General features: G+C 45.1%; 1 protein-coding gene across 1 annotated transcript; it reads right to left on the bottom strand.

Moving 5' to 3' along the window:
• Nucleotides 1-1521: 1521 nt before the first annotated feature.
• On the bottom strand, nucleotides 1522-11525 carry LOC126527723 (leucine-rich repeat transmembrane protein FLRT3-like). Its single transcript, XM_050175596.3, has 5 exons — nucleotides 11420-11525; nucleotides 10357-10741; nucleotides 6577-6823; nucleotides 2449-2635; nucleotides 1522-1774 (listed from the first exon to the last, which is right to left on the bottom strand). The coding sequence occupies exons 1-5, from the start codon at nucleotides 11421-11423 to the stop codon at nucleotides 1599-1601; spliced, it is 999 nt and encodes a 332-aa protein (XP_050031553.2). The 5' UTR covers nucleotides 11424-11525; the 3' UTR covers nucleotides 1522-1598.
• Nucleotides 11526-23979: the final 12454 nt, after the last annotated feature.

Raw genomic sequence — 23979 nt, 5'->3', positions numbered from 1 at the left:
TCGCTTATTTTTTTCTCGAAGCACCTTACACCAACGTATTAGCTGCTGAACATTCAACAGAGGTCTGTTGAATTTATATTTTTCATTTACGTTCATTTCAATTTTATTCATTTGGATCCGCGTTAAAAACTTTCGAAAACTTCTTAATTCCTCTTCGAGTTATTCAACGACCGCAAGCTTCTTGCGTACGCCCGTGTGCTATCGCAATCAAAGTGTAAACCACGCGAAATCCCACATTCGGCACATCAGCTGCGTCAGCTAACTTCCTGCCGATGCACTACACCACATGCACGGCTTTCACTTCTTCACAACCACATATCTCCATTGAATGGCTGAGCTTCTACTAGAGAACGGAATAACGGCTCTATTCTGCAGGACATGCGCGTGAATCTACATCGCCGGAGCTGGAAAATGGCGAGGTTGAAGGCCTAATCGCAGTTCACACCAGGTTAACCGGTGTTTCCCCGATATTCCTTCGCGTTTCCCTCTGGCGGGAAGTATTTTCACGCTTTCGGTCATGTGGCCCATCCCGGTGTCGCCGGCGCAAAGCTGCTCAATTTGTGACGCTTTGTTCAGCCGCGCATAAACGCCGACATACGCGACTAGGTTCCCTTCCTGCGAATCTATCAGCGTGGGCTATAAGGTCCTGCCATACCTATAGACCGCATTGCCCAAACGTTTCTGCAACCCAGTGGCCCGCTCACAGTGGCCCGTCTAGACATGCTAGGACCTCTTCCCCGGTGCGAAAGCTTCCGCTGTATTTGCTTCAGTCCGTCGTCCAGTTTACCACGTGGCCAGAAGCCCCGCTTCTGTCTGACATCGCGGTGCTGTTGCCGCGGTGTTTGTCATAACTTAGGTTCGACGTTTCGTTCGTCCGTCAATGACCCTTAGCCTACCGCTGACGGCAAGTGGAATCGGCTCTGTTCACCGAGTTTGTTGACTTCCGCGAGACAATTCGTTACCTCACACCCCACCCCGTACCATCCCCAGCCCAGGAGACACTCGGAACTCTTCCACAGGAACCTAAACTCCGGGTGTAGCTATCGCGAACGGCCCTCCGTTGTAGTGGGTGGAGCGCATTATGCGCTAACTCTCCTTGGGACTAGGCTGCGCATGGAAAATCCCATTTTGATTGCTCCAACGAATAGATGCGCTGCCGCGTCATCCTGCACTTTCACGGCGACAAAAGTTGTCAGCTGCCGGTCTTGACTGCATAAATAACCAGCAGAACATCTTCCGCAAGCTAGCGCCGCGTCCCAAACCTCGCGGTCCTTAATAACCAACTTTTTTTTTTCTCACGGAATCGGTAAGCCCGGGCCGCCGATAATGTGCCTTGCCTGCCTGAATCCGTGTCTTTCGACTCTTCGGTGTCTCCGTAATCGCGAGGCCCAGAGAGCACCTGTTTGAGACGTCTCAAAAGTACTGGTCCTAATTCATTGTGCATTGTTCATATGTTGGAGATCAAGCTCGGACTCTTCTTTGATGGACCGGAGGTGTTCAGAATAGAAAGAGCACAGAACGGTTGTGTATGATCATGATAGATCATGGTGGAAATGTTTAATTTACTTTTGAGGGTGCGTGTGGTTGGGTGAAATAAGTTAGCCGATGTTCGCGAAATTCCACAAAGGCCGGCAGGAGATTCTCTGAGCGCTAATGCTGGACAGGCCAGAACCGTCAGGACACCGGAACTTGTGTAGAATGGCCTGCATCGGCCTGTTGAACCTGTACTGCGTCAGCCATTCGTAGGAGCATCCACGGCAGGTGAAGGGATTTCCTGGGATAGTAACAAAAGAAGTGGAAGAGCAGGGGTTAGTGTGATAAGCAGGGGAGAACGTTATTGACGTATTCGAAAAGTCGTTTTAGAGTGTTCAACAGATACTGTAACGGCTTGTTTGTCGAAAAAAGCTGACTCACAAGAAATTATCTTTCTCCGAACCTATTCATTTCTGAACCATAGTACTCCAGGGCTGATCCCGCCAATATCTGGAATGCGGAGATCTACTGAGCCAGTGAGAAGGAATAAAACTATGGGAACTAAATAAAATAATTAAAAGTGTGGACTCTGCACACTTAAAAAAAAACAATGCAGAATGAAAGACGAAGCAGCACGAGAAATAAATCAAGCTTTTCTACTCTGGAAATTTCTCACTTTTCTGTGGGTTCTGTCTTATTTACTATGGATAAGCAACATGCCCATTCGTATAATGTTATGTTTCTAGGGTTGCATTTGAATTGTTCAAGTAATTTGTGAATTGCCGGTGGCAATCTTCTGTCGTGCTCGAGGATCTGACTCGACGTTTAGCAAACTGCTTGAGATCAACAGAATCGGTGGGACGCATTCTTGGATATAGGAGCTAGAAGACGAGAATTCAGTGGGCTTTGAGTCAAGCAATATTGAAAGCTCCCAAATGATGAGAACCGAATTTGTCGGGTATGTTAAAGAGTCACCTTCGAGGCCGAGTAGTGGCATGACATTGAATTGCCCGGCGTTGTTGTACATGCGTATGACGAGATCTTCGAAGACACTCTGTTCCAGCGTAGTGAGGTTGTTGTGGGACAGGTTCAGCACCAAGGGCGCCGAAAAATGAAATGCGGTAGGGTGAATGGTCCTGATCTGACCCCGGTTGAGTTGAATCTGCGAAAACGATGGCACAAGAATAAATAGACAATTAAGCGATACCGTAAATCAGTTTTGACAAATTATTCTCACAATACACATGTGGCCATTTCATCTGGAAAACTGATTGACTACTCGTAAAAGAAATGATGGTCAAAGATCGCTGTCTTGAATTTCGCGCTCAATTAGTGGCGTCTGCGAAGTGTCAACTATGTCACGGATTTCCAGCTGTTCAGCACATATACAGTCGAACCTCTATATAATGAACCTCGATTTAACTAAATTCGTGATGTAAGGAACTATTTCAATTTCCTGATCTTAGTTGCCTTGAAAAACCGTGTATTTATTTTTCGCGGTTTAACGAAGTAACTTCGTTACATAGTTTCAATTTAATGAAGTTTTTGTCCGTCTTAGTAAAGTACTTGGAGCCTGTATTGCTAGTAAATCTAGCGAAAAGCAGTGTCACCCGAGGCAAAAGACATGTCAAGTGCCCTTCTGCCTGAAACGTTCGAGCGGAAAAACCGCTGTCAAAGCACGCGCGCTGGGAGGCTGAGGATTTGTTTATAAATGCTTACTAAGAAGACATTACCCACCCGGAATGCTCTGAGAATTTGTGAAGTTGTTTTTAATAATGAATCTTTAAAACCTCGAATTAACGATATTCGCAATTTAACGAAGTTTTCCAGTGGAACTACAACATCGTTATATCGCGATTCAACCGTACGTTCTAAAAAGAGTTGCGCCCTTTGGGGGTGTATATTCGCCACACAACACAATAATTGTCATCTGTCTTGCCCGAATTTCCTTTCTTTAACGCTGCGAGCCCGGTACTTCCAAGTCACGAACGGCATGCGCGTTATCAGCATGACAGAGAATTCTCGACAGGACAGTAACGAGCGCAGCTTTTTCAAGAAAGGAAACGCAAGCAAGACAGGTGTCAACTATTGTTGAGTGGCAAATATGCACCCCGAAGGGTGCAACTGTTTTTAGAGTGTATACCATTTGAATTCAGAACTGCTCAAAAGGTGCTTTTCTGAGTCTTTGAACATAACACTACCTTAAAGGGAAATACTAATACAACCCCGAGCACACGGTGTGAAGTCTCTTAAGTTTGCTTTTCAGTGAGTGGTGTAGTGTTGCATGCATTGCTCTTAAACTTCATAGATAATTTCATGCAGTACATATTTTCATTGTTTACGGAGTGAGCTTGGCGGAGGGATTGCTTTTTACCTCTGCTTATAAAGTCACCTTGATTGGACTTTGTAAGTCTATACCTGCTTATACTGCGGTTAACTCGGAGGCATGTTTATCGCCCCATTCTGGAAGGAGAGGCACTAGAGGAAGAATTGCCGGCAAGCCTCGTCTGAATAATCCCGTAGCTGCCTCCATCCTGCTTCTCTTCCTCAGACGGTGTGAAAATATACGGCGTCATAGGAACGTACGGCAGGCGTTTCAAAAGGACATCTTCGCCATTCTTCCGCTTTTTCATAAATTGAAACTATAGCGAACGCTCTCGTCAGTTTTCTTCTTACTGGCCCTCATCCTTTATTATTCGCTTGGGTTGCCACGCGGCATAATGTCGGTATTAAGCTAAGTACAAGCATGCAGGATCGCTTCATGGAAATTCTGTAATAGTGACTTAGACGTCTTGTCCATAATCCATCGCTCATAGCCTTCGGCTTGATCACTGTCCAATTTCACGCCTTTAAGTACTCTTTCACAATTTAATTTTGTCCCACCGCATGTCCAAAGTAGATGGCGCGAATCAGATGCAGGAGCGGAGCACTTCGGACTCTGGACAATGTCTTCGTGCGGTTCACCCACCAACAAATGCTTCACCATTTCGCTCATATCAGTGTGCTATGTGGGTCTCTTAGTTCTCCTCTTTCGTGGTCGTTAGGAAGGGGTAATACGTCTTAATACGGTCTGCTTACTCGCCCGACTCTCTGCGTTGTCCCTGTATTTGTGTGTTGGTTTCGGGCCTGCAACCTCGCCGATTAATTAACTCAGAGGACGTCGAGACACCGCGCAAACAAATGCGCACATTCGATGATGGAATTTCCTAGCAGTATCATGAATACTGTGGCCACTGCAAGCACATTCTTCACCCCAATAACGAACGTTTCTTCTTCATTATTTATGTTGGTAACGCTTCGAGGCCAGATAGCTGACCAAGTTAAAGAATAGATGTCGGGGGTGGGGGTGGGGGGGGGGAGGTATACAGTGAAATGCTATGGCTCCTAATATTGTCGATGAAAATATCATTCGCAAACAACTGTAATAGCTCACTGTAGATATTATATTATCTTAATGAAGCTGGGACCTGCAATGTAGATGAAATACTTTGAAAAAGTCCTATTTTGCGTATTACGTTGGCATGTGTTTGAGGACAGAATCATAGAAGTGGGTAGGGCTTCAGGCTGTGAGGACAGTGTGCCGTTCTGACATTGTGACTGGGAGGTACTTCCGCTTTCAAGGCCTCACTACGCCATGCAATAATTCAAAGGCTTTATTTACTCAATGGTTTGACAACTACTCTGATACAACTGGGGCAGTCCCAGTCCCAAATGACCCAGTCGTTATCTACAGGCGGGAAGCCTTTAGATAACAACTGGGTCATGCCGGTTGCTCCATTATTGTTCAGTGTCTTCATTTGCATACTCGCGATCATCCCAACTTCAGCAACGCCACGTAATTGCTAACAGGCACCGTCCAATATTTTATGGCCTTGAAACAGTTTTTGATAAAACAGGCTTAATAATGAACGCTGTTAAGAAAAACGTTTTAGTTATGAGGTTCACATTCCTTTCTGCAATTTTTCAAGAAGAAGCGTGAATTTTATTGAGTCCACAATATTTTATCGCAAGTACTTGTTTCGATAGTGCGTGTCGGCACTCGCTACAAAGAGACCTGCTGCAAGGCGGTTCTTTCAGTAGAGGCTGCATCGTCCGGGCACTACTCCACATCCGTATTTATCTGTGTGTAAATCCTGTAACTGCGAGATTGCTTCATATCACCATATTGGGACATCAGTAGATATCAACATGTACCGAAACGATGAGTGCAGGGGGAAAAAAGAAAGAATGCTGCATTTTAGCAGATTGACCAGCCCCGCCACGCTCTGCTTACAAAGGCAGCAACTGAAACAACGTGACGCAGAACTAGTCCACGCGATGGTCTGATTTAGCTGTATAATTAACAAAATTTTCACGTTCCAACGTGCAAAAAAAAACATTCATGATATCATATTTACAATAGCATTTTTTTCAATAACATGCGGAAATTTTTGTCTGTTTCTTTAAACTCACTCAATGAGCTCCTGAGGCAATACTGTAATAGTAGGGGCCCATAATTAGTACGCGGCCGGGGAATACACCCCTAGTCGGTTTGTCTTCTTAGGCGTGTGGTGGAATTATGAGATAAATTTGCTAGAGCGCGAATGTGGCTGCCGCTATGAATTCGTTCCGACCTAGACGCTATCACGAGGTGACATTTGTACAGGGTTGTAACTTTTAGAACGTTACATCTGGAAAACAATGCGGGCGTGTGCACGTTCTACGGCAGACCTGCAGTGCACCGCAAGGCATTTTTTTTTTCAGTATGATTAAGTTGTGCAACGATTTCTTGGTACAAGTAGCCCAGACAAGACGGCAGTAACGCAGACGAGCAGTGGAGAGAGTATTGTATAACGCAAGCTTTTGCGGCAACTGGTAGTATGAGCTGACATTTTTCGCAAGGATACCAATGGTTTTGCAAAGATTATTTTTTATGCTGTCTGTGCGCTATTCTCGGGACATAAACTCGTGTAACACACCACCCAGTGTCTACGCAGACGACGGCACTTCTATTTTTACAACATTTAAACTGGAGAAGGAGTTGCAGAAAGGAATTAGCGTGCACGCGCGTCTGTTCTTTTTTTCTTTTTTCATTTGAACCACCACAGCTGCTGGTTTGCTTACCCTAAGCTCCGGATGTCCCCGCTGTATTGAGAGCGAGTGTGGTCCAAGCGTGACAAGTCTGGTGCCGCTTAGGTCGAGCACCTTGAGTCTCCTGAGGGAGGAGAACGCCCCGCGACCGATGGAGGTAATTGGGTTGTCCATTATGCCGAGCTTCTCCAGAAGTTGATTGTGGAACGCGTGCGCCGGAATGCGGGACAGCTGGTTTCCGCCGATGTTGAGAGCCACCAGGAATGGGAAACGTTGTAGCCTGCATATGTTGGCAATATTGCTTATATATATATAATGAACGGAAGCAGAGTGCGAGAGGTGAGAGAGGTAGAGAAGGAAGAAGCGAAAACACCCTTAGAAGGATGGCTTGTCCCATTCCCTCGTTCATTACAATGGCACAGCCGATGAAGCTCGATACTTCTGGCGTCCCCGTCTCTAAACGAGCTCCTTGCAGGGATGATGTCCTCCTGGATCTCGTTGTCGTGACCGTGGTGGAGGTCATCTTGCCTGGTGCTGTTTTAAAGCAGTCGTCTACCACTCATCCCGCCATTACCGGTGTAGAAGCGGCCTAGCGGTGACCCCTGCCCCAGGCCAGGTCGTCTGACCGGGGCCGGGCAGGGGGCCAGACGATAAATTGTGCCAATTCTTTTTAAAAAAAAAACGAGATTAACTTTTTAAAGCATTCCAGAAGTTGGCAATGAAGCGTATCAGTGTGATGCGAAATAGGCCATACCTTTGCTTGGACCGTCACACTGCGAGAATGATGCCTCAAATGATTTAAAGCGCTATTTCTTCCAACTTCCTCACAACTTTGACGAAACTTTTTGGTTTTTCTTGTTCCCTACCTAATTTTCTCATTCAATATGCGCACCTGCAAACCTCTATGCGCGAAGTTCGAAGCACCCTCGTAGTATCAGGTTTTGTTTTGTTTTTTTCATGAAAAAAAGAATGCTCGAGTCCATGCTTCCCAGGTTGAGGTAACCATTTTTCAGCGAAATCTGAGGTGGTCTAAAACACGCCGACAACATTTAGATGGAATAAACCACAAAACGGGTGTGCGTGCGTGCGCGCGTGCGTGCGCGCGTGTGTGTGCGTGTGTGTGTTTGTGTGTGTTTGTTTGTGCGTGTGCGTGTGTGTTTGTGTGTGCGTGTGTGTGTGTTTGTGTGTGTGTCTGTGTGCATGTGTGCGTGGGTGTGTGTATGTGTGTGTGTTTGTGTGTATGCGTGTTTGTGTGTGCGTGAGTTCGTGTGCGTGCGTGTGTGCCTGTGTGTGCATGCTTGCGTGTTTGTGCATGCGTGCGTGCATGCGTGCGTGCGTGCGTGTGGGCGTGCGTGCGTGTTTGTGTGGGTGTGCGTGCGCCCGCGCATATATATATAGTTTCATAAGGCTGCGCCCACTTACGACAAAAGGTTATTTACTTGCTAACAGGCCGGCCATAGACTGCCCTGGTCATGTTTGTTTTTGCAGTTAAAAAGAGAGAGAGAGTAAACTTTAATGAACACCAGCAGTTCTGTCGGCTGGGCCTAGGCCTCCCACGATGGGACGTCGAGGTCTTGCCTCTTCGCCGCTTCGTAGGCCTGCTTGGTCGCCCAGAGTTGGTCGTCGAGATGGGAGCTGCGCAGGGCGGCGTGCCATCTCGACGAGAGGGTCACGGGATTAAGCTCTTGGTATTGATCTTTGCACTCCATACAGTTAAAAAGCAAACAAAAATTATTTGGCAAGAGTGCTCCTTTTGTCTGAACTACTACTGCTACAGGTAACACACACACACGTATATATATATATATATATATATATATATATATATATATATACGTGTGTGTGTGAGATATTTCTGGGAAGAATATAAGCAATTTTCAAAGGTCGCTTGTCGCAGGTAGCATGCACACATTTACAGGTAGTCTTATTTGGTGATTACGCGGATATTTCTCGTCCTAGAAATAGAAATGCGAAATCTACTAATCAAAAACAACTCACTAATTGTGTAAAGGGAGGCTTATGCATTTCGTGGGCAACTTCTGAGATACATATCTGGAAACTGTTATCACCCGTGAAATTAGTTGTCAATGAATACGCCGTTCGTGCTAACCGGCTTAACTTCGATGTTTGGTATATGTGCCATAGAGTAATTAATTAAATATTTATTTATGCAATACCCACAGCACCTTTAATGGCATTACAGGGGGGGGGGGGGGGGATACCGAACACCAAATGCATTCGTGCAATACGACTTAGAATTGAACAATACAGTACGAATGGTAAGCATAATGGTTGGAGAATTAGACACACTACTCGCATGCAAAAAAGAAAGAAACATAAGTAAAGTCGCATCAATCCAACAACGCATCAAATGCATCATTCGATATTACATCAACCACTGACGATGGTAGTCTATTCGACTCCCGTATTGTTCTAGGGGAAAAAGGACATCCTGAATAGTTCTGTGTGGCAAAACATTTCTCGTCGTTTACGGGCGTGGTCACCTCGAGCTGATGCATAATAACGTTCAAGTAAGTACTGTTGCCTGTCAATACCAATTGTTGTGTGAAAGATACTATGAAAGAGTTCTAAACGAAGTTCTTTCCTGCGATTTTCTAGACATTCCCGTTGTAAGTTCTCCTTTGCTTGTGTAGCGCTAAAGGTAACACTATAATTTGCAGTAACAGATCTAGCAGCTAAATTTTGTACTCTTTCAAGGCGTTCTTTGTTATCAAGCGGTGATTTGGGCTTGTTGGCAAGACATCGTGAGGCTTACAGCGCGTGAAAAAGACAAGGACGGACCTTGTCTTTTTCACGCGCTATAAGCCTCACTTTGTCATCAACCATCGGTGGGTCCCATACCTCGCATGCACATTCTAGCACAGACCTGACGAACGTTTTCAACAGTATCTCTTTAGTAGCCACACTAAAATTTTTAGCGTTGGGCCTTAGAAACCCTAATGACTTGCCTTCACTCGCTATTACATGATCAACGTGACGATGCCATTTTAAAACAGTGGCAGACTAAACTCCTATGTATCTATATACAGACACCCGTGACGATGCAATGTTATCTATGATATACTGAAACAAACATGGAGTCTTTTTCTTGCTAAATGACGGGAAAACTGTCTTAGCTGGATTGAAAGTCATGTTCCAAATGCAAAACCACATCAATGCGGCTGAGATCACACTGTAAAATGCGGCAATCGTCTTCAGAACTAATAGGCTTGCACAAAACGCAATCATCAGCGTACAATCTCAAATTTGGCAGGACACCTTCACTAATATCAATGAACGAGCTATTTAGCGATTTGTTATTAATCAGTAGAATATGCACTTATATGTCTCGTGCAAGCAATGTATGCCTGTTTGAGAAACCCAGCTCAAGGATAACAAACCTGCCGCGGGTAACCTTTAAAAATTGGGTAAAGTCATCGCAGAAGCATGCGGTACGTACAGGCGCGTATAAAACGTGGAAGTAACAACTGCTCCTGCGTCAGTGAATGCTAATCAGAAAATTACATTCCACGTTTTCTCCCCCGAAAAAAGAAAAGAAGATCCTTACGACGCTATCACAAAGCACTATCAAGGAGTTGTCAGCATTTGTTTCATGAATGTTGTCCATCTAGTTGTGTTTTCTCATAAATCAGTTCGTAGTCAGCGCTTATTTTGCTCAGTATTTTCTTGCGTCCCGCTTTAAATTTCTGCACAATTATTTTTCCATTACAAATTCTAGACAGGAGCTTGGAACAAAGCGTTTTCTTTTGAAATTACGATAATTATCGAAAAGATAATGCCTCTCATGCTTACTTTGCAAATTCGAACGTCCGCAGGGCGTTCCCGTACACGCTTAGAACGCTTAGGAGCTGCTTGAAGTTCTCCAAAGCGTCCAACGTGAAGGAGCTGAGGTTGGCGTTGCGCTCCAAGTGGACCTCGTAGAACTTGAAATTTCCAAGCACGTCGCTCGGGAAGGACGTGATGGGAGTCTTCTGAATCCACAGCTCGTTGTGTTCTCGGGTCGTCGCGTTACCGCTCCTGAAGGCCCGTCTCAGCTGAGCCGTGCTGTTGGCGCGCATGCAGTTGATCCCGGAATGGTCGCACGTGCATGGCCTCAGGCTGGCCGTGTCAGGACAGTACGCTGCCGCTAGGCCTAACCACGCCAAGGCCAGAATCACCAAACAAGGAGTCCACCGGCCTAAGAGTGACATGAGCCAAAAAAAAAAAAAGTTTCGAAGGTGCGTTATTTGGTGCTAATCTTTCCTGGTTAAGTTAGCAATGAACAGGAAACATTTTTGAGCTTAGCCAGTGAGTTTGTATAGCTGATTTCGGGGGTGGGTATATCGAAGGCACCGCGAGGCTTAGGACCACCTGATAAGGGGACGCGTGTTCGCTGTTGCTAAACTCAAGTTTTGAAATATAACTGTATACGTTCCGTGATTAATTTAAAAAAAAGGTAATAAGTGAATCTTGCCGTTAGCCTCCTCAGCGTTGCAAATTGTTGTGCAAGTAGCGTCTGTCCTCTTCAGGTATAATACACCTGGACATTTCAAGTGGCGCTAAATGCTCGACGTTAGTCATAAAGAATTCGTTCGAAAACACCCGACGTGATACCAGTAAGCGTCGATAAAGAAAACTCAGTATACCAGGAAACCTATCACCGCACCTCAACTACTCGACCTGGCATCCAAGGTGAATGGAGCATTACGTATCTCCTATCTTATTCTTGATGAAGTGCCAAGTGCGCCACGTTTTCATGACGAATTTGGGGGCAAACGTGAGTAGTAACATTTTCTTGGGACGATAACGGATACGTCGTAGAACGAGGTAAGCCACTAAGCCCGTAAGGCTGCCTGTTTGCGGGTTAACCACTCACCCATTGCGTGTGATGTAGCAGGGTGTGCAACGCTGGGACGATCCTCGGTGGAAAACTAAGCGTGCGTGGCAGGGACATCGCTTTAAATGGAGACGGCCGATGAACGAGCTGATAGATTATCGCCAGCCTTTACGTAAGAGCTAGCGACGCATTTTCAGCGCGTTCTTACGATTGTGTGTTTCCGTGTGCCTTGATGTGCGTGTGTTTGTGTGTTTAAGCATTGGTATGTTTGTTGTGTGTGTGTGTGTGTCTATGTATGTGCACATTTGGGAGGGAGAGAACTGGTGAGGTTAGGGCGCGTTCGCGAGTGAGAATAGCCCACAGCCGCGGCGTTACCCGGCGAGATATGGTATCACCGCGCATTGTTCGTGTGTCACGGGCATTGCGCCACAAGGCGACACCTTTGCCATGGAGAATTGAAACAACGGCTGTTATCAGTTACGAACCTGTGAGGTGTACGAGCAGAAATGACGGCGAAGGAAGGTGTCACCTACAGCCATCTCTAGTGGACTTAGCTAATGCGAGGACGCTTAGACCGCGCGTATCATTGGGTGTTGCTACAGCTACGCAACCAACCCACCGCTTACATTTTATACGTTTTGATACATTTTACTCTGACAGTAAGCAAATCGTAACGCCTGATTGTCTTCTTGTCGGTGTCATCGCCTTTGTCGTTATTTGTTAGTCGTAGTCGAGACGTTTTCATGGCATCGTCATTCCCATGCCGTCAACGTTGTCTTATCGTCGTGATCGTCATAAATTTCTATTGTCTTCATGGCTTTGTCGCCATACTATCGTCATTATCGTGTTGCCTTTTCATCGTCATCATCATGATTTAACGTCGTGATACCCTTTCTTCTGTGTCTTCATCGCTGTTGTAGAATTGTCTTCGTTCCACGCACTTATGGGGTTTTCCAGTAGGATCCAAGCAGTTTTAGAAGGTAGTGGTCTGGAGGGGGACGACCGCTGAGCTATAGTCGCAGTATATGAATGCGGAGAAGGTGGAGTGGCTGACACATGCGAATTTCAAGAGCTAAACGCTTAGTTGGGTGCACTCGCGAGTTTAATGGATTATTACGTGCTTATAGTGAAACAACTTCGGTGTGGCATCTTATAGGGGCCATCACACAAATGTCCGACAGTTCTGAGCTTTTTTGGCGATAGCAATTGTGTGGACACTCCAGGCGCATTTACGCCATCGCCATAGGCTTCGCCGCGAGGTTCCGTATAAAGTCCTATAGTCGCAGATTCATTTCTCAATAGAGTTTCTTTTTTTTTTTTTTTCGTTCGAGGAGTTGGAAAAGTACCATTTGAAACTGCCGCCACAGATTCTCGCCTTTCAGCGATGATTTACGCGCCAACGGAGGAGAGGTAAGGCGATTGAGTCCATAGTGTGCGCCGATGCCGTGGAACGTGAGGAGGCGATCTCGCTCGGAAATCGGCGTCTCGAGGGAAACGATTTTCGACTGTCAGCCTGGAGTTCCATGGCCATGTTCTACTGCAGGAACGCTGCACCACGGCCACCTTGTTCCTCGATACGCATGCCTTCCTCGCCGTCTGCCAAGATGGTTTCTGCTTGCCGGCATGCTTAAAGCTTTTCCTCCCCCTTTTCCTTCGGCACGTCATTTGCTCATCTTTCTCTTCTCCAGTGCGGGCACTTTCCTTCTTGCTGTCGGTCTTGTTCTTCTGTCTTCTTTCTTCAAGCAACATTTGTCACTTCTACCAGTCGCATTACGTACGCCGCATCCTACTTTACATTCGTCAGAACAGACACAAATAAATTCAACGTTATGATACAACGTGCGTACAAGCGTGCACTACACTCCGTCTACCTCTACCAAAAGCTTGAACCAACTGCGTATGTACAACACCGAAGAAGAAATCATTGAATCGCAGCTAACCAGCCAACGGTTGTGGCTCCCGCTCTCAACGCCGGACGATGAGTCCTTAGCTTTCTCGGTTACCCGCTGCAACCTATTTGGCGGCCATATACAATGTAGCACTGTGAGAAGCTTTGCCGTCAGTGTCGACTCGTGGAGCCTGCTTATTCTGTTCCGGCCAGGGCTCATGAGATCCTGAAGACTCCACTCAGGCGCAGTGCTTCTTCGTGTACATGTGACATACACGCAATAAATTTATCTCTCCTGTCTGGTCGTTTTGTGGCATGGTATTTGCATTCGTTCCACTGCAAGATCTATTAGGACAAATGGCATTATCAAGATCATCATTTTTGATGTGTTACTATATGGTCCAGACAATTGCAGAGATATTGCTTTTTATATCTCCGCCGTCGTATGTCTACGCACAATGTAAGACCAGAAATACAGGAAGTCTGTGTACAATCTATAAAATTCAAAGACAAAGTGTTGAGCATTGGATGAAAATTTCAAAATCAATTGTTCTGCGAGTGACTGTCCTTGTCTGAAGAACGCCTATTGTTGTCCAGGTATGCGACTTCGCAGGACATTGCCAACGCAGTTTGGGTTCAGCCGTTGCAATACGGCGTGTGTCACATGCGTTTGGGAAAAAGTGCCACTATACATTCAGAGCAGCCGCACATTTCCGCGACTAATCCAGCCTTGGTATTTACCATGCAACTGGGCAAAGAATTCCCATTTTATGCCAACGCTGATTTTTTATAAGCGTTGTAGCAACTGCCTGTACCTAAAACCGAACACAGCGTCAGTTTCATGAGAGTAAGTCTAGATAGCCTGCGTACATGTACTGAATCTGTATGTTTATCTCAATTTCCCTATCTTATCATTTCTTTTTCTCTGTTTGTATCCCTCGCGCCACTCCATCATGTGACGCTCTCTTGCAAAATCAGTTTCGCTTACAATACTACACGCATGCGCTCAAGTGCCATGCGAGGACGAGCACCATGTTTTTCATCACCGTTATCGTCATTGCTTTTCATCGGCACGCGCAGATAAAAAATTACGATGGCGCGAACTTCACCGACACCATAACGGGCATGGACTTCCACTGCCAGTGCCAGCACAGCTTCGATTTCGCTGCAGATATGTCAGGTCAGGAAGAATATCGCGCGCATGAAAAAGTTGCGCCATCGTGTTGAGTGTATCCACTGGAAATGTTTGGTTTGTCGATGATCATTCGCAACGGTAAAGCTCAGAAGCTGGAACGCTGTGCAATGCAGTGAGTTGAGACAATTGAATTAAATTCTGGGGGCTTTTTTTCGTGCCAAACCACGATTTGATTATGAGTCACGCCGAAGCCGGGGGACTCCGGATTGATTTTGACCAAGCCGCCAATGCACGGCCGTTTTCGGATTTCGCCGCACTCCAACCTCGTCGCCACGCTATATCTGAAGATAGCATAAAAGAAAGTGGGGACAAACCCGCTCCTACTTGAAGCAATGACGGGCATGAAAGCCAATCAAAAATACAAGAAAATGGGCATAAAGCATCGAAATGCAGCCGCCACGGCCGGGATTAGATGCCGCGACCTCGCGCTTAGCATCGTAGCACCATAGCTGCTAAGCCACCGCGACGGGCTAGTTGAGACAAGGGCATCTATTTAAAGTACGCCGCGCGTTAGGCAAACGTCGCTGAGAACGCCCACCTACTCTTCTCGCCGCATTTCACAAAACGCAGGTCGAAAATGACGTTACACGTTCCAGTCCAGAACCACTGCGTGTCTGTTTACTTATCTTCGTACGACTCGTGTTTGCCGAGCACTCACCTGACAGGATGTACCGTCGGGGGAGCTATCGAACCCAAACGGAAAACCCCACGCTTGTACTCTCGCGGGATGCGTGCGTCCTCCAGTACTCCAAATGCCAGGCTAAACTCTAGCACTTCATTAACTGTTCTGAAACGTATAAAGTCAGGACTTTTCGGGGAAGCTCTACTTCAGTGCAGTGTCTCCTGTCTAAGTACACACGGAAAAATATATTGTTTTTCTCGCCAGCTGCTGCACCGAATTCAGTGACGTCGACGGCATTCGGAAGAAACATTTAAAATTTATGAAATGTTTAGAAAGTAGGTTTTATGAATTTGGTGACTTCTCTTTGAAGACGTGTTGGAAATGGACAACCTGGAAAAAAAATCTGCAGTTACATTTTTACGAATCATGGTTTACGGTGCAATTTTAGACAGGAGATAGCATGATACGCGAAACAAATGCCGATCTAACTATACGGCGTTTGTCCTGCTTATCTCGCTGTGTCCCGTCTAAAATTGTGCCGTAAACCATGATTCATAATACTCATAACCAATCAGCCCAACTTAGTTTGATCACACCCATCTTGCACATGTTGCAATTTATGTGAAGCGAAGACTTAGGAAAGAGGTCATTTATATGCTATAAAAGTAACGATGAGGCGTAAAATTGAGATTAATTTCATCTTGCATAGCGTGTAGTAACTGGAAGCATTGTTTATCTTTGTGCACCACAAATATGATATTTTAATGTTTATCCACTACATCGCTGGCAAGTTATATAGGCGAAATATTTCGGGTAATCAACACATCCGTTGCATGTCATACGCTGTTCCACTTAGAAAGCTTGGTGTTTGGAGATGAATATAGGCAGATATTATATGACCGCGCTTTTTGTTGTGATTAGTTGCCTCATCAGACAGACCAGAGGTACGCTCACTGACATTTTTTTTTGGCGAAAATTCAATGACATATGCACAGCCTATGCGGCAAGAAACAATATGAAAGCACGCAAAATCCGGAGGCAGAGGTAAACACAGCTTTGATTTTAATAGCTTAACGGTCACAGGAAGGCGCGCTGCTTGATAATAGGCTGGTATCACCGCCCGGATTGACATCTATCAAAACATTTGCGAAAGAGCTCGGCTTTCTTCGTTCTTGAGCCACTCGACGTGTTACGCATATCTGCGAAATTGACCTCGTGTGTCGTATTCACTCGAAGATAATTTTGAGCTTACGGAGCATGTGACCATCTGCCATTGAGCACGCTATCACCGAACCAATGCTATTGCTGGCGACGTAGCCGCCAGTACGCAATACTATTGTTTTTGCGGTGTCGGCCATTGCACACTGCAGACATGGTGGCCACGGAAATTCCCAGTGATTCTGATAACTTTGTTTGTGCAGAAGCATCTTGATGTCTCTTATTTTTTTCTTCCTTGAAGATCGGTGGAAAAGGTACTGGCAATAGCCCGAGCATTGGTACTTTGAGTTTCAAAGCGAGGTGGAAAAGGTTATTTGCAAACTATTTCTGCATTTCCTTTTCTTTCACTTTCTTTTCGTCGAATACGGAAAGTGAAACCAAGACATTTAAATGCCACTGAAATCGTGCATTCTGCGATGACAACTCTAGCTACTGCGTCATATGATTTGCGTCATCTGTGTTGGATGAGCAATCGAGGACGTTGAAAAAAGATCCAACATTCGTATATGCTTCTTCGGTCAAAATGTGCGAATTTTGGGCCCATATTCCCAGCTCCTGCTAATTTCTTTTTGTGTAAATTGACGTAGGTGCGGCCATCACTTTTGAGTTGAAGACACATCGTAGCATGCCCGGATCTTGGATTCATATCTGCGAGTCCACGCATCGAATCAAGGTTTTACATATGCGAGGCGTTCATTGACCTTCTGTAGTATCCCTCGTCATTTATTTATCGATCTATTATTTCTTGATATCTCATGTTCTTCTCATCTGTGTTTTCATACAAGGAAACGATTTATCGCCAATGGGTCGTGTTTTTATTTGCTTTTTTTTTGCCCTGAGAGGAGGTCCTGCCTACGTTTCTTCAACCATGGGCCTTCTAATGTATATGTCAAGTTTCTAATATTTCCTGCAATCATCTGAAATAAAGTGAGATCTAGAATTATCAGACACCACAAAATACTTATAACAGCTTTTTAAGTCTATTTTTACCCCAACCTGGTCTCTGAGGATTGTGGAAAAGTAGTTAAGTAGTTGCTTATTCACACTGCACAGATCATTATCATCATCATCAGCAGCAGCAGCCTGTTTTATGTCCACTGCAGGATGAAGGCCTGTCCCTGCGATCTCCAATTACCTCTGTCCGGCGCCAACTGATTCCAACTAGCGCCCGCGAATTTCCAATTTCATCGCTCCGCCTAGTCTTCTCTCATCCTCGATTGCGTTTCCCTTCTCTTGGTACCCATTCCATAAACCTAATGGTCCAGCGGTTATCTAACCTGCGCATTACATGACCTGCCCAGCTCCATTTGTTTCTCTCGATGTCAATTAGAATATTGTCTATACCCGTTCGCTCTCTGATCAAAGCCGCTCTTTTTCTGTCTCTTAACGTTATGCCTAGCAATATTTGTTTCATCACTCTTTGTGCTGTCCTTAACTTGTTCTGAAGCTTCTTTGTCAGTCTCCAAGTCTCTGCCCCATATGTCAGCACTGGTAAAATGCACTGATTGTACACCTTCCCTTTCAATGATAATAGCAAGCTTCTACTCAGGAGCTGGTAATGACTGCCGTATGCGATCCAACCCATTTTTATTCTTCTGTGAATTTCCTTCTCATGATCAGGGTTCCCTGTGAATAATTGAATTAGGTAGACGTACAACTTCACAGACTCTAGAGGCCGACTGGCGATCCTGAACTCATGTTCCTTAGTCCGGCTGTATATCATTATCCTTCTCTTGTGCATATTAATCTTCAATCCCACTCCTACACTCTCTCTGTTAAGGCCCTCAATAATTGGTCGTAACTCGTTTGTATTGTTGCGTTGTACTCGTATGCATTGTGCATGCAAGTATCATGACTTCATAATATATGGCTAGAGAATCCATTTGCGCAGTTGGTTCTCATAAAAGAGTACTTTGTTATCGTAAACTTAGATACACCTTTAGCATAAGTAGCATTTTGTGGCCTTCACTTTCCATCCTTGATCTCCGCGTCATTTAGTTCCATTTGAAACGTATACCACGTTAATTTCTCACCGTAGATGGCTACGATGCCGCCATTCGTCTCACACAAAGTATGAATTTTTTCGAAAACCAGTGGCAACAAGGTTATATGCAGACTTCCTATGCTACGTTGCCTGCGACTAGATATTTTGTTACACTGCATTATTGGGGCTCATCGTTCCTGGCTAAATTTTGATAAAAATGAAAACTGTTGTCCCCGGGGGTGGACACAAGGCCTGAAATTATTAGAATAACTGATTTCCGTCACATCCGAGTGCGAACAGAAGCAACGCCACTTGAGCATTGACCGACAGTGCTCCTACTTATTTTTTTATATTACTGCGACAGCGGTTAAGGAAGCTTAAACCGGCTTTGCTGTGTATGTCCTCATTTCCCGTTACGCTATTGCTGTGTCGTGACGTGGTCAGGCCACCTCCGCATTCTCCGTTTCGCCCTCACCTAATATGCAGTGTCCAAATCTGCACCCTAGTGGTAAATGTGAGAGGAATCCGCTAGCATCGCTTCGCGCATCTTTGAGGTCCCGATTTAAACGGAATTGCTTACGCCCCCAACCCACACGTATATGTGTATATATATACGTAAATATATTTATATGCGCTGGAAGCAGTTGTTATGCTGGAAACATGTCATAAACACCAGGTTTTCATAAACGCCACCTAATGACAAAGAAAAATAAAACTCCGCCCAACATCCCCAGATGTTTAATAACACCCACATAACCAGTGTGTATGTGTACTCTCGTGATGTTGGATGAAGAAGGTCAGTCTGGACAGAGTCATATAGGGCCTCGAACGTATTTGAGGTATATGAGGTTATCTTGTTACCGCTGTTATTTTTTGCACATGAGCAAGGTGCCCACAAGTCGTCCAGTAAAGGATTTTCTGCTTGGTGTTCGTTTACAATATTTTTTTGTTATGATGAAGGAGTGGAGGAGTCAATTTTCAGAACCGTACTCATGGAAGCGTGTATGTATATACACATATCTTGCTTCCACAACCACAAAGATTCCAGGCAAATATCTCTTATTGATCTTCAACCGACGCAAGAAATGCCACTGGACCTTTCTCAGAAAACAAACAAGAAAATTTGTATATTTGATGTCATTAAATTCTCGAGGTGAATGATACGTAATACCGCAATTCCCTTGTCATGTGTCATACTACCTAGTAGTTTCACATTTTCTTATCACTAACATTCGTGTGGCTCTCAGTTCAATGACTTTTCTGTGCAGTGGCCTTACATGCGCCTTTTATCAGCGCATTGTCTTTAGCGGCCGGTAACAGAATGACATCAGTTATCTTGCACAAGATTGCGCACAATGACTCGAGCGCTTCAGCCATGGTTCTTGCAGGCTACGGCTTGCTATACTGTCTATCGCTGTGCGACACACATCCACATAGCTTAATCAGCAATACTGGGACGATTACTCATAAGCTGCTGCTCTTTCCATCTGAAAGAACAAGCATAAACGGGCTAAGAACGAATGCAATGACGTTCTCAGATTGTTAGGGCACCCACTAAATTGCGCAACATACACTTGTGAAATATTTAATAAAGCCTTCTGTGCAACCTACGCTCTATTCTTCGACGGTGGAGTTGGCAGCTCCCGAAAGAAGTTGAAGTGAATAAAGCTGAGGCGCCACGGGCCTTGCACACTATTTGGTTTTTGAAGAGGTTGGAAAGTTTCCTCCTGGATGCTTGGTGACCCTCTTTGCCAGGTTGATGTGCGGAAACCTCCAGCGCTTCCAGCCAGAGAGGTTGAAGAGTGCCTAAGGGATGGTGACGCGCGTGGAAGGAAGATTAACTTGGGTTTATTTTACGAATTTCTGGGCATTACACCAAGAAGGAAAAAAATGACACATAAATATGAATGCTTTCAAGGGAGCATGAAAACGAGCGCTGCTCTCAGAAAAGGTCTCGGAATTCTGTTGCCCATTCGGAATTCTTGCACAAACACGCGCTGCTGCTTTTAACCACTTTTCCGCCACCAGAGGGAAAGGGGTTTATCTTCTAGCGGTTCCTGTCAATTTCGGATCGTGCCCTTCCTCTGCACGTGCCGTCAGTCGCCCTGTCCCGCTGACGACCAGTTTTCCGCGTGGTTCTAGGTCATTCGCCTCTCACAGAGATGATTAACCATCTCCGCAATGGCGTCATTTAGGTCGCTGTGAACGCAGCGGAATCAGGTTCTCTCGCGGCCAACCTTTTAGCGACTCTTTGAAAGGGAACGCACACTTACGTGGATGCAAACAGGATGAGCACCCCCCCCCTCCCCCATCCACACGCACACACAATTCCCATGCACACGTTCCTCGAAGATCTGTCGCGAGCAGAGCGACGTCGTCGCGTCGGCAATCCCAGCTATCTGGCACAAAAAAACCTCTGGCATGGGCTTGCGACGGCAATGGGTTTCTTGCGCGAAGCATAGGCAGCAAGCGAAGAAATGATGTATATATATATATATATATATATATATATATATATATATATATATATATATATATTCCTTACGAGCTCTTAGACATGTTGAGCTAAGCGCTTGCTGCCTATGCTGCTGTCAGCAATATAAATATATATATTGTTATTTCAAGGGTTGGTTACCTTAAGAGAATGTTTTAGCTCGTAACCAAGACCGATTTCGCTATTCAAACGGATGTCGAAAATAAAACTGTTTTTATCAGACAACAAGCTCAAGCTATTTGAGTGAAATCTTTTGGGCTTAAAGTCGTTAATTATATCATCCTTGGAAATTAGTTTTGATTTAAGACCTCCATTTAGAATTAAATTTGCTGAAAATTACTAATCCCTTTTTCTATTTTTGATGAACGAAATGTACAAATCCATGATTGTGCACCGGAAATGATATATAGCGGTTCTGTAAGCTGCATTAGTTAGACATTTGTGTTATAATAATCTACAGCTTACGTGAGCTTGCTACAATATTTGCAATGTTTTAGCAAAAATCTTGCCGTCAAATTAGAGGCACATTTCCGAGAGTAGTACAACATCAATTTTCTTCGCCTTAGGTGTATGATTAGTGGAATTGCAGATAATTGTGTTATCGTTTTGTATTGCTGATGTATAGAACAGAGGTAGCTCCTGGAGCTTTGAACATTTTACAAAGGTCAAGAGTTCCTTTTAAAAAAATTGAAAAACTGATGACGTACCTAAAGATTCACTGTCTGTAGGTAATTCTAGATTTCTCTTTTAACTGCAACAAATGTCTACAAGATCAGTGCGGTCATTGCCCAGAAAAACTATTTATACGTTCTCGTGTATTTAGACACAAGCACCCAAGTGAAAGCATCCTCTTTAGGTATACTAGTAAAAAGTGCTTACATAAATGGGTGAAACCCGGGTTCATGCAAGTACTCTGTTGGTTTGCGATGAATGTTTGCTCAAGCTCACGTGCATAAGTCAGATTTCCGGTCAATGTGGAGGACGGACGCTTTGAGCAGGAGCTTGCAGATTTTTTGTGTTTCGGCAGGTGGGGATTGGCGTCTAGTATCAGGCTTATGGAGTTAGGGCAGCTTCTACCAACGCAATTAAAGGCTTTGTGTATGTTAAAGCGTTGAGTGCGAGCGGGAGATATACCAACAACCATCTGTATTTTTTTTGTGCCTTTAGAATGACGCGTAAATAATTTAAAACTGCAGTGTATAACTGTGAATTCCGTTTTATTCTAGCAGATGTAACGCCACTTAGCAATGGAATGAATCGCTATGCATGCACATCCGCTGGTTTTTTGGTGCCTCCTTGTTTCGCATTTCCTATCAACACACCCTGCTTTTTAACCTAAGCAACATCATTCACGTAAAAGTGCAAGTCAGATATCTTGTCATGATGCATCCCCGTAGACTGTCACATGTCAATAAACATGGGCATAACCTGTCAATGGATAAGTGCAGCAGCATCGACTGTAATCCATTTGAGGAATACAATTCGAAAACAGAAGGGATGTCATTCGTACCACCTCACAGCTACAAGCACTCACGAAGCATTATTCTTTCGAATGTCATTGACCCGATTTTCTCATTCTCTGTTTCGCAAAGCCACCAACCCGTTCGTTAGCCTGCACTTCAAAGGTGACCTGATTTGGGCTCACTGCGAGTAGCAGCTGATTAAAACAGAATGAACGCCGTCATGTTATTCGGATCACTGTAAAACAAAAACAATAAAAGGAGGCACTGTATTTCAAGGGGTCAATAGCATCGCGGTCAGAGCTTGCGTGCCACTAGTACGCGGTCGTTGCTGTCATTGCAGTCAAGGACCGACAGAGCTTTTTTGATGCATTCCAAGCTGTGTGTTGCTAGATGCGGATAAACGGCTTTGTTTTGTCGTCATGCGAGCTCCTAAAGTAGACCATTATATTGCTATCAGCGATGCCAACTCAGCGATAAACAGCGTGTCCTATTGAGCTGCGCACGATAAACAACTCCTCAGCCGAGTTAAGGCGATTGTGTCGAAATGCCTCGCTCTTGAAGTTTAAGCTAGGTAGTTGAACGCTGACACACAAGTAAACTAAACAAAAGAAGACTACGTCTATTGCCTGCGCTGTGTCCCACGCATCTGCACAAAGTGCTATGCGCATACGCATGTAACACCGTGTGCTGTGTCCCATGCGACACTACTGTCGTATCCATGAACCACTGAACGTCCACCACAACATAGAAATCGCAAAGACGAGCAACACGAAATATACACATACCCCAAAAGAATTACGCGGAAATACGCATGCAGACATTTTCACGCACCTAATTTGGTCTAGTAAAGCTGGCCCAGCCCCAGCTAGCTGTTGATGCGGAGAGTCACGTTTTGAAAGCTAAATGAGGCAGGCATGGCGGCACGGATATACACGCTGGCGTTTTATATTCGATTCTGGTACGCAGGATCCCCGATATTGACTAAGCCAGAAGAGGAACTTAGAGAAACGGATTTGGGCAGTGTACATATTGTCTCAACTAATTCTTAGTGCTGCAAGTGATACTCTGCTGTGCGGTGACAGTATGCGGCGAGAGTGGTCGACTGTGATTGTATGTCTATGCTCCTCTCTTTCTTTATCTCTACTTTGTTATCAGCTTAACTCGCCCTCCTCCCCTCTCTCCCCAGCGTAGGGTAGCAAACCGGATCTTCTCCTCTGGTTGACCTCCCTGTCTTTCCGCTTCCCCCCTCTCTCTATCTCTCTTTCTCTCTCTCTCTCTCTCTCTCTCTCTCTCTCGAGAACCTTCATGCAATTGCAATCTCGTCCGCAAGTCGGGGACTATCAACGCAACTCCACATTGAGCAACGAAGTCGAACTCAAGAAGGACAGGCAAATTTTTCAACGAGAGCGAAAGAGTGCTTCACGTCCGCGCAGTCTCTATTACAGCGAAATTTGCGTTCTGCAACTTTCACATTGCGCTTGCAAACGTCTTCCGAGCTCTGAATTCGCGCTTAATTATTAGGTTTCTCGAGCGCCTAAGCGCGTGCTTCGTTCAGATGGGACAGTTTGTGAGGGCTTGTTCTTGTTCCCTAGTGAAATGGCCCAACCCACTCTGGGTGATCGGCCATGAATCGCTATCGGAGCTACCTACCCAGGCAAACCTTTTTATGTGCCCCTAATATCGTCAAAGAAAACCACCGCCGGCATGCCTGTTCAAACGCACCACACAAGCCCGA

Source organism: Dermacentor andersoni, chromosome 9, assembly GCF_023375885.2.
Source record: "Dermacentor andersoni chromosome 9, qqDerAnde1_hic_scaffold, whole genome shotgun sequence".
Taxonomy (NCBI): Eukaryota; Metazoa; Arthropoda; class Arachnida; order Ixodida; family Ixodidae; genus Dermacentor; species Dermacentor andersoni.
The sequence above is the reverse complement of the archived record's forward strand: the minus strand, read 5'-3'. Positions and strand labels throughout refer to the sequence as shown.